Source organism: Somniosus microcephalus, chromosome 34, assembly GCF_052327205.1.
Source record: "Somniosus microcephalus isolate GS21.2 chromosome 34, FLI_Smic_1.0, whole genome shotgun sequence".
Taxonomy (NCBI): Eukaryota; Metazoa; Chordata; class Chondrichthyes; order Squaliformes; family Somniosidae; genus Somniosus; species Somniosus microcephalus.
In genome coordinates, this window is record NC_141020.1 from 12,518,827 (window position 1) to 12,530,503 (window position 11,677).

The window sequence follows — 11,677 nt, forward strand, 5'->3', positions numbered from 1 at the left end:
GAACCACAGAGGGCAGTTAAGAGTCAACCACATTGCTGTGGGAAGTCACATATAGGCCAGACCGGGTAAGGACGGTAGATTTCCTTCCCTAAAGGACATTAGTGAGTTTTTACGACATTCCAGTAGTTTCATGGTCACCATTACTGATGCTAGCTTTTTATTCCAGATTTATTTAAATTCCCCGGCTGCCGTGGTGGGATTTCAACTCGCGTCTCCGGATCATTAGTCCAGGCCTCTGGATTACTAGTCCAGTAACAGAACAGTGACTACACCTCCGAAGTACTTCATTGGCTGTCTTCTTGGGCAGCCCCTCGGAATCGAGGATGACTTGCTTCCACACTAAAAATGAGTTCTCAGGTGACTGATGAATCCAATGTGGGACCTACAGTCTCTGCCACAGGTGGGGCAGACGGTGGTTGAAGGGGGCGGGTGGGTGTGGGGTGCTTGGGTTGACGTGCGCTCCTTCCGCTGTTTGCGCTTGGCTTCCCGCTTGCTCCCGGCGAAGAGACTCGAGGTGTTCGCCGCCTTCCCGGATGCTTCTCCTCCACTTTGTGCGGTCTTGGGCCAGGGATTCCCAGGTGCCGATGGGGGATGGTGCACCTTTTCAAGGAGGCTTTGAGGGTGTCCTTGAAGCGTTTCCCCTGCCCACCTGGGACTCTCTTGCCTGTAATGTTCCGAGGACACGCAAGGTGCTACATCTTCCCTCTTGACCCCTCAATCTCCACACTACCTGTCTCCCTTTGGGATTGCGGGAAGAGTTGGGTTATGGTCTACCTGCTGGCTGCCACCAATGCCAGTCTGCATTGCCCTGCCCAAGGAGGAGAATTTTACTGGGAAGAAAAGAAGTCCTTCAGAGTACGGTGTACAGTTTTGGCCACCCCATTATGAGAAGGATATAAAGACGACTTCAAAAGAAAAGACTTGCATTTCTATAGCGCCTTTCACAACCTCAGGATGTCTCAAAGCTCTTTACAGCCAATGAAGTACTTTGGAAGTGGAGTCACTGTTGTAATGCGGGAAAGGCGGCAGCCAATTTGCGCACAGCAAGCTCCCACAAACAGCAATGTGATAATGACCGGATAATCTGTTTTAGCGATGTTGGTTGAGGGATAAATATTGGCCCCAGGACACCGGGGAGAACTCCCCCCTGCTCTCTTCGAAATAGTGCCCGTGGGATCTTTCACGTCCACCTCAGACACAACTCATTCTCTCCCCCGTTGGCAGGTCGGAAGCCAGGGTGCTCGTGGAAACAGTGAGGTCACTCAAAAACCGATGGTGGTTTTTGTCGCTCTCGTCGCTCCCCAGGATGGAAGGACCTGGGCCTGCTCAGTGTTTACACTTGGCAAGCACGGCTGAAATCAGCAGCATCAGGGCGTATAGCTGCCTCCAGCCACCCCACCGCAGTGCGTGGTGTCAACACATCACCAGAGGATGTATATTCTAGAGATAGATACATGCTAAGCCCTCTGCAGGAAGTTCAATGTCCTCTTTCAGGCTAAACATTTCCTTTCTCTGTCAACAACTCAACTCTCTGTGAAGTTCAAGTCTGTCCAAGACTTGAATCCTGCTCCCATATAGAATGATACAGCACAGAAGGAGGCCATTCGGCCCATCATGCTTGTGCCGGCTCTTTGGTGGAGCTGTCCAATTAATCCACCCCCCCCCCCGCCGCTCTTTCCCCACAGCCCTGTAAATGTTATTCCCTTCAAGTGTTTATCCAATTCTCTTTTGAAAGTTACTATTGAATCTGCTTCCACCGCCCTTTCAGGCAGCGCGTTCCAGATCACTGTAAAAAAATGTTTCCTCATCCCCCTCTCTGGTTCTTTAGCCAATTATCTTAAATCTGTGTCCTCTGGTTACCGACCCTCCCGCCACTGGAAACAGTTTCTCCTTATTTACTCTATCAGAACCATTCATGATTTTGAACGCCTCTATTAAATCTCCTCTTAACCTTCTCTGCTCCAAAGGGAGGGTCCTCCCAATCCCTCCCTCACACACTCCTGGACAAGACACAAGAGGAACGAACTGATGGCTGATCCCATCTCTCACCTTGAACACGTCTCCCCAGTGCAACCTTTCTGGGTTTCCTCCATTTAGCTAATATTACCGTGGTCATCTCTCTGTGAACTTGACTCTCCTTCCTGCTCTGTTCCAAAATACCCCACCCGACCTGTTCTTCAGAAACAGTCTCCATAGGGGATCTGGCTTCCAATCCAGCACAGAATGTGGAGATGCAATTCACCTCTGTTGGCTGGCTGCAGGATTAACAGGTGGAATAATGTCCTTCTCACTTCATCTACCCTGTGTTGAAATCCAAAGTCAGCGCACTGTCTCTACTCTAACGCATACTGACGTACGAAAACTACTAGGCACTTGGTCTAAGCGTTAAACAAAGCTTTAATCAACTGTTTTACAACATGGAGATCTAGTTGTGTCCTTCACTAGTTCCTGTTAAGAATGTCCTGAGCAAGCTGGGCCCGTGCCCGAGTATTGATACTCTCCCTGGACAGCGCCACCCGTAGGCCGCTCAGTATTATTTCATAAGTCTTTCTTTCATGAATGACTGATTCATGTCACCTACCATGGAACTCCTTACCAATCCTCAGTCGTCCTATCCTCCGACGATCTAGAGGCATTTCTTGACAGGCAGTCAAGTGGATGTAATCCCCTTCCCACCTCCAAGGAGACGGGACCTGGGGCGGGGACGGCTCCTGGCAAGATGGCACAGAGGCGGGTTGGGCGCCCGCCCCCAAATTCTGCCATTTTCCCGGCAGTCCCGCCTCCAAACCCGCCTCCCCAGGGCTGGCAAGATCGCGCCCCAATATGTTCTTGTAAAACTCAAGCTCGGTGTCACTTAACCACACGTCCTGGCCGATTCCCTTTCTCTTCTCAACCTTGGTGGGGCTCTGTACTCCAGGCCCTGGCGCTGACTGAGGGCTTCACAAATAATAATGAGGCAAATATAACCTTAAAACGAATGTCTAAGCTGCCTGTTGCTGAGGAACAATGCAAATACCACAACAAACATGTTTGCCAAAGCTGTACTGAGGGACCATATGGTTCTAATATTAAGAGAGTGGCTCTAAATTATTCGGTTGGAATAATACTTATCAGACGCTGTGGCATGCGGGTTCAGCTTACAAAAAAAGTGAGAAGTCATATTCCTCCTTCAATTTTCCACTGCCCTCGGACACTAGATATCTCACCCTTGGACCAAGGTAGGCCTTCAGTTCCACATTAAAATTCCTGATGTAGGCTCCAGTAGTGTGATGGCAGAGATAGGCCCAGACTTATATCCTGGGGAGATATTTATACTTCCAACTTTTCTTCAGAAATAGTCTTCATAGGGGATCTGGCTTCCAATCCAGCACAGACTGTGGAGATGGAAATCACCTCTGTTGGCTGGCTACAGGATTAACAGGTGGAATAAATCTGGGGCAGTCTCAAACCATCTGCGTGTATGGAGCTCCAACGCAGCAGTCTCACTCATGGGTCACACGAAGGCTGGAAAATTTAACACATCGGACCCGTCTGAGAATAGTTGGGACAATGCATAGGAAGCTTTAACTAAGTCTAACATGTGCTACACCTGATTTGGGAGTGTGGACACTGTAGAGGGAGCTTTACTCTGTATCTAACCCGTGCTGAACCTGCCCTGGGAGTGTTTGATGGGACAGTGTAGAGGGAGCTTTACTCTGTATCTAACCCGTGCTGTACCTGCCCTGGGAGTGTTTGATGGGGACAATGTAGAGGGAGCTTTACTCTGTATCTAACCCGTGCTGTACCTGCCCTGGGAACGTTTGATGGGACAGTGTAGAGGGAGCTTTACTCTGTATCTAACCTGTGCTGTACCTGCCCTGGGAGTGTTTGATGGGACAGTGTAGAGGGAGCTTTACTCTGTATCTAACCCGTGCTGTACCTGCCCTGGGAGTGTTTGATGGGGACAATGTAGAGGGAGCTTTACTCTATATCTAACCCGTGCTGTACCTGCCCTGGGAGTGTTTGATGGGACAGTTTAATATGTGAATTCGGAAAGGGTTCAATGACTTAACATTGACAGTTCTCACTCGACATTCACAGAAAAACATTAATAGGAGTGGTATATAGGCCTCCAAATAGTAAAATAGAGGTTAGGGAGGGCATCACGAGGGAAATTAGAGAAGCGTGCAATAAGAGCACAGCTGTCATCATAGGTGACTTTAACTTACATATAGATTGGACTAGCCTAATCAGTAAAAATAATGAGGAGGAGGAATTCCTTGAGTGTTTGAGGGATGGTTATCTGGATCAATATGTCGAGGAACCAACTCGGGAACAGGCTATATTGGACTGGGTACTGTGCAATGAGAAGGGACTAATCAGTAATCTTGTTGTACGGGGACCCTTGGGTCAGAGCGATCATAACATGATCGATTTCTCACTCGAAATGGAGAGCGAAGAAATTGACTCAGAGACTAAGGTCCTGAATTTAAACAAGGGGAATTATGATGCCATGAGACGGGAACTGAGTAGGTCTGATTGGACAACGTTCCTGGGAGGACTGGAGGTAGATAAACAATGGCAAACATTTAAAGATAGAATGACAAAATTGCAAAAATTGTTTATACCAATCTGGCATAAAAGGAAATCTAAAAAGGTGACTCAACCGTGGATAACAGGGGAAATTAGAGACAGCATAAAATCCAAAGATAGGGCGTATAAAATAGCCAAAAAAAGCGCCAGAGCGGAAGATTGGGAACAGTTTAAGATAGAGCAAAGGAGGGCAAAGGGCATAATCAAGAGGGGCAAAATAGCTTACGAAAACAAGCTGGCGGAAAATATAAAAACTAACTCCAAAAGCTTTTATAAGTATATCAAAAGGAAAAGACTGGTGAAAACCAAAGTTGGTCCATTGCAGTCAGATACGGGGGAATATATAATGGGAAATAAGGAAATGGCAGATCAACTAAATGCATACTTTGGGTCAGTCTTTACGAAGGAAGACACAAAAAACCTCCCTGGGATATCGGGAAAAATAGGGACATTGGCAAAGGAGGAACTGACGCAAATCAATATCTCTAAGGATATGGTGTTAAGGAAGCTAAAGGGATTGAAGGTGGACAAATCCCCAGGGCCTGATAACATGCATCCTAGGGTACTGAAGGAGGTGGCCCTAGAGATAGCGGATGCACTAAGGATGATTTTTCAGAATTCATTAGACTCGGGAACAGTGCCGATGGATTGGAGGGTAGCTAACGTTACCCCACTATTCAAAAAGGGGGGTAGGGAAAAAGCAGGTAATTACAGACCTGTAAGCCTTACATCAGTTGTGGGCAAAATGCTGGAGTCCATCATTAAGGATGAAATAGCGGAGCACTTAGCAAATGGGGACAGGATAGGACAGAGTCAACATGGATTTACAAAGGGTAAATCGTGCTTGACTAATCTATTGGAATTTTTTGAGGGAGTAACTGGTAGAATAGATGGGGGAGAGCCAGTAGATGTGGTGTACCTGGACTTCCAAAAGGCCTTCGATAAGGTCCCACATAAAAGATTAGCATGGAAAATTGAGGCTCATGGGATAAAGGGGAAAGTTTTGGCGTGGATAGGGAACTGGCTGTCAGATAGAAAACAGAGAGTTGGAATAAACGGCTCATTTTCTGAATGGCAGGCAGTAACAAGTGGGGTACCACAGGGATCTGTCCTGGGCCCCCAGCTGTTCACAATTTACATTAATGACCTGGATCAGGGAGTCGGATGCAGCATTTCCAAATTTGCAGACGACACTAAACTAGGAGGGGGGGTGGGCTCAGAGGAAGAGACCAGGAAGCTCCAGAGCGATTTGGACAGACTGGGCGATTGGGCGGATAAATGGCAGATGCACTATAATGTGGACAAGTGCGAAGTTATCCACCTTGGGTGCAGGAACGGGAGGGCAAATTATTATTTAAATGGCAATAGATTGGGAGAGGGGGAAGTACAGAGAGACCTGGGTGTTCTTGTACACCAGTCACTGAAGGCGAGCATGCAGGTGCAACAGGCGGTCAAGAAGGCAAACGGTATGCTGGCCTTCATAGCAAAAGGGTTAGAATACAGGAACAGGGATACCTTGCTGCAGCTGTACAGGGCACTGGTGAGACCACACCTCGAGTACTGTGTACAGTTTTGGTCGCCTCATCTGAGGAAGGATGTTCTTGCCATGGAGGGGGTGCAGCGGCGATTCACCAGGCTGATACCAGGAATGGCGGGAATGACCTATGAGGAGAGACTATGTAGTTTAGGGATGTACACACTGGAGTTTAGAAGATTGAGAGGGGACCTCATAGAAGTGTATAAAATTCTGACAGGTCTAGACAGACTGGATGCAGAAGGAATGTTTCCCTTGGCGGGTGAGAACAGAACTAGAGGACATAATTTAAGGATAAGGGCTAAACCATTTAGGACAGAGATGAGGGGGAATTTCTTCACTCAGAGAGTGGTGAACCTGTGGAACTCATTGCCACAGAGGGCAGTGTACGCCAGCTCATTAAATATATTTAAGAGGGAATTAGATATATTTCTACGGGCAAAAGGGGTTAAGGGTTACGGAGAGAAGGCGGGGACGGGATACTGAATTAAAGGATCAGCCATGATCTCATCGAATGGCGGAGCAGGCACGAAGGGCCGAATGGCCTACTCCTGCTCCTATCTTCTATGTATCTATGTATCTATGTAAAAGCAACACACAGAGAAGATAAGGCCTCATCACATCTGACAAAAACTCTTTACAATGCTGCACAATGGTACCTTTGATATGCAGAGACCTCAGTGACAGTTAAAAGAACCATTTTATTTGAAAGAATTGAGCCATAATATTTCAATTTTTTTTATTAACCCAGAAAAAATAGCCAGCTTCTTACCACAAAGGGCCAAGCACTCTTATTAAAGAAATTAACACTTGTCCCAACAGGACCCTGAAGGGCTTCAAATGCAGAGTTCAAGTTAATACTGAGCTGTAAAAAAAAAAGGCGTGAAAAAATATACGATGTGTGAAGTTTATAAGGAGATTTTTATGGAACATATTTTTAGCTTGTTTTCCAACCCAATAACCCTCCGAGATCTCTGCGCTCTTCCAACTCCCTCCCCCACTTCCTTCGCCCCACCATTGGCGGCCGTGCCTTCAGCCGTCAAGCCCCAGGCTCGGGGAATCCCCTCCCTAAACCTCTCCGCCTCCCTCTCCTCCTTTACGATCCTCCGTAAAACCGACCCCTTTGAGCCGGCTGCCCTTAATATCGTCCTATGTGGCTCGGAGTCACCTTTTGTCTGATCGTGCTTCCTTGGAAGAACCTTGCGACGTTTTGCAACGTTGGAGGCGCTATATAAATGCATGTTGTGCTTGTAGTTGTTGTAAAATAACTAGGTTAAGAGTGAGCTGCGTATATTATATGGCTCCCTAATCAGTAACTGTTACCTAATACAATACCTGAGGGGAGGAGAGAGGGGAAGAACTGGTTTTTTAACAAATTTACATAATATATTAAAAATCCTACATCTGCATGGATTATGCTGAATCTTTATAAAGCGCTGGTTAGGCCACAACTGGAGTATTGCGTCCAGTTCTGGTCACCACACTTTAGGAAGGATGTGAAGGCCCTCGAGAGGGTGCAGAGGAGATTTACCAGAATGGTTCCGGGGATGGGGGATCTTAGCTACAAGGATAGGTTGGAGAAGCTGGATTTGTTTTCATTAGAGCATAGGAGGTTGAGGGGCGATTTGATAGAGGTGTACAAGATTATGACGGGTTTGGATAGGCTAGACGGGGAAAGGCTGTTCCCACTAGTTGATGGTACAAGGACTAGGGGACACAGATTTAAGGTTTTGGGCAAGAGATACGGCGGGGGGATGTGAGGGAAAAAATTTTACGCAGCGAATGGTGAGGACCTGGAACTCGCTGCCGACGGAAGTGGTGGAAGTGGAGACACTCGATGTTTTCAAGGGGAGACTGGATAGGCACTTGAGGGAAATAAACTTGCAGGGCTACGGGGATAGAGCGGGGGAATGGAACTGACTGGATTGCTCTAGAGAGCCGGCACGGACTCGATGGGCCGAATGGCCTCCTTCTGTGCTGTTATGACTCCTGTCAAACGTTTGCATTACAAATCACTATGTCTACATTTATAATGAGAAAGAGCCTATGTAAACACGTCACGCTGCATTTACACCCTCCAGCCAGTGGTGGTGCTGTAGCACCTCAGGTTTTGCATCGCCCACGTCACCAGCCTTACTGCAGAGAGACTGAAATGCTCCAACCAACTCCACCTCTCTGCTTGCCTCAGGTTTTGCCAAAGCACTGTCGAGAACTCAGGCCAGAATGTATGACTTTAAGGTGCGGGCTGGGCTGGGCTGGGTCTGCCCTCTTGGCCTTGCTTGCCCTGTCCAAGTAGATCGGCCAGTTCAATGGAAATATGAGAATGGAGGAAGTCATCGCCAAGGTGCAGGGAGCAGAGGAGTTTTCGCCCCAGGGTCCTCGCCCCCACCGTGTTGGAGAGGTCTGACTGTCGTTCAACAGAGGGCAGAACGCGCCAGTGAACATCTCTGTGAAGCTGCTTTCTGATCTGTCATTTATCATTCGCCCTTTTATCAATCGATTCTCATTCACCTCTTATTCTTCCCCCAGATTCGCGGACTTATCAGTGCCATCACACCGGACAACAACGACAAAGAGGACCTCTTGGCTTTCCGCTTCTACGCTCTGAACCCCATCGTGGATCCCTGGCTTTTCATCATATTCCGGAAGTCCGTGTTCCGGACCGTTCAGCGGATACTCTGCTGCCGCTTCTCCGCGTCGCTCAGGAGCAGCACCTTCCAGGAGCCCCTGAAACAGCAGAGCATTTCCCTGTGTTGACTAAGGGTGGAGGGGGTGGCTGGATGACTGTCAAAAGAGACTAGCACAGCGCCCAGCGGGCACCTGCCCCCCGGGACCCTACAAGCGAAAGGCAGTGTGGCGCTCACTGAGGTGGCGGGTGGGCGGCGGGGGGGAGGGCGACCCGCTGCTTTCGTTGCGCTTCCTGCCTTGAGGTGGAGTAAAACCTTGACCCTCTTAAAGAGGGGAGCAGGGGGACTTTCTTCTGAATGTGTCTGTGGACCCCTCACCCCATCCCTCAGCCTCAGCCTCCCGGCCAGATCGATCAGTATTAACCCAGGCTCACCTGAGTTAAGACGTGCTTTGTTTTAACCCACAGGATGGGATTGAACTTTTGAACTAAGTGCCATTGAGGCTGTATTAATTTATAGGACTGAGGAGGTGACGTTACTAATAATATATATATAATGATGGTCTGAGCACACTGCTGTAAAATATTACGATGCTCTGACATTTTACAAGGGTCCCTTGTATCTTATCATGGTGTAAGATACAAGGAGTTCAATGTTCTAAAGTCTTACCTTCAACGACGTGATGTTGGAAGAGATTCTGAAATATTGGCAGCAATTGCTGTTGGGTCTCACCTGGACTCTTCCTCTGTGATGTCCCGCCGCACAAGCAGCTTTCTGCCACTAGAGGGCCTCAGCGTGCGAGACAATAGCGCTCCCTCCGGTGGTAGGAAAGCAGAACTGCGGCATGTGTTGTCTGGACTTGTGGTCTGTCTGGTCTAGACTTTAAGTGACTGTGGTCTGTCTGGTCTAGTCTATAAGTGACTGTGGTCTGTCTGGTCTAGTCTATAAGTGACTGTGGTCTGTCTGGTCTAGTCTATAAGTGACTGTGGTCTATCTGGTCTAGACTTTAATTGACTGTGGTCTGCCTGGTCTAGACTATAATTGACTGGTGTGTCTGGCCTAGTCCATAAGTGACTGTGGTGTGTCTGGTCTAGTCTATAATTGACTGGTGTGTCTGGTCTAGACTATAAGTGACAGTGGTGTGTCTAATCTAGTCTACAGGTGACTGTGGTATACCTAGTCTAGTCTACAGGTGACTGTAGTCTGTCTGGTCTAGTCTACAAGTGACTGTGGTGCGTCTGGTCTAGTCTATAAGTGACTGTGGTGTGTCTGGTCTAATCTACAAGTGACTGTGGTGTGTCTGGTCTAATCTACAGGTGACTGTGGTGTGTCTAGTCTAGTCTATAAGTGACTGTGGTGTGTCTGGTCTAGTCTACAGGTGACTGTGGTGTGTCTAGTCTAGTCTATAAGTGACTGTGGTGTGTCTGGTCTAGTCTACAAGTGACTGTGGTGTGTCTGGTCTAGTCTACGGGTGACTGTGGTGTGTCTGGTCTAGTCTACAAGTGACTGTGGTGTGTCTGGTCTAGTCTACAGGTGACTGTGGTGTGTCTAGTCTAGTCTATAAGTGACTGTGGTGTGTCTGGTCTAGTCTACAGGTGACTGTGGTGTGTCTGGTCTAGTCTACAAGTGACTGTGGTGCGTCTGGTCTAGTCTATAAGTGACTGGTGCGTCTAAGCTAGACTTTAAGTGACTGTGGTGTGTCTGGTCTAGTCTACGGGTGACTGTGGTGTGTCTGGTCTAGTCTACAAGTGACTGTGGTGTGTCTGGTCTAGTCTACAGGTGACTGTGGTGTGTCTAGTCTAGTCTATAAGTGACTGGTGTGTCTGGTCTAGTCTACAGGTGACTGTGGTGTGTCTGGTCTAGTCTACAAGTGACTGTGGTGCGTCTGGTCTAGTCTATAAGTGACTGGTGCCTCTAAGCTAGACTTTAAGTGACTGTGGTGTGTCTGGTCTAGTCTACAGGTGACTGTGGTGTGTCTAGTCTAGTCTATAAGTGACTGTGGTGTGTCTGGTCTAGTCTACAGGTGACTGTGGTGTGTCTAGTCTAGTCTATAAGTGACTGTGGTGTGTCTGGTCTAGTCTACAGGTGACTGTGGTGTGTCTGGTCTAGTCTACAAGTGACTGTGGTGCGTCTGGTCTAGTCTATAAGTGACTGGTGCCTCTAAGCTAGACTTTAAGTGACTGTGGTGTGTCTGGTCTAGTCTACAGGTGACTGTGGTGTGTCTAGTCTAGTCTATAAGTGACTGTGGTGTGTCTGGTCTAGTCTATAAGTGACTGTGGTGTGTCTGGTCTAGTCTACAGGTGACTGTGGTGTGATGTCATCAGTATTGTACCAATAATAAATGCATGCTTGTTTACAGGAAATGATGTCAAATACCATAGATTTCTTCCCTTTAACTTGTATCAGAGTAAAAGTTAAGAAGTCAAGAAATACTTTAAAATATTTATATTTCAATGAATGCCAAAATGTCTTTTGCTATTGTTTATACATTCATTTTATTGTACTTCCTGTTCAGGACATGCTTAACCCTGAACAGGAAGTGACCTGGCATGAACAGCGAGAGCATTGCACTTCTCTCTTCCCCCCTAAATGTAACCGTTTATGTCCACAAACTCAACAAGATCAAGGAAAATGGAACGTGTTGGCTCGCTGCATATTATAGGCTTTGACCCACCCTCTGTTATATAGCAGATGATCTGTGCACTGTGTTACATTGCTGTTCCTGTATCTGACGTGATGTATGTGACTATGTTCCGGTTTGGTTCTGCACTGTCCACTTTATCGAAGAGTAGACAACACTAAATCAAAATGCAAAGAAAATCTCACGGCCGCCATCTGATTTCCAAGGTTCTGTGAGGGGTCGGGTTTCTTAGCAGCCAGAAACGTAAATTCCAAGCCCTGCGGCAACTTGCATTTACACCGCGCCTTTACCGTGGACGAACCT

At 47.6% G+C, this 11,677-nt stretch overlaps 1 protein-coding gene across 1 annotated transcript in view; it reads left to right on the top strand.

Annotated features, from left to right (window-relative positions):
* The window catches only part of ptgir (prostaglandin I2 receptor), a 77,044-nt gene extending 65,853 nt beyond the window's left edge, over positions 1–11,191 (top strand). The window contains exon 2 of the mRNA XM_085973392.1: positions 8,636–11,191. Within this exon, the coding sequence (XP_085829518.1) occupies positions 8,636–8,863 (228 nt within the window). The 3' untranslated portion in view covers positions 8,864–11,191. The remainder of the gene's footprint in view (positions 1–8,635) is intronic.
* Positions 11,192–11,677: the final 486 nt, after the last annotated feature.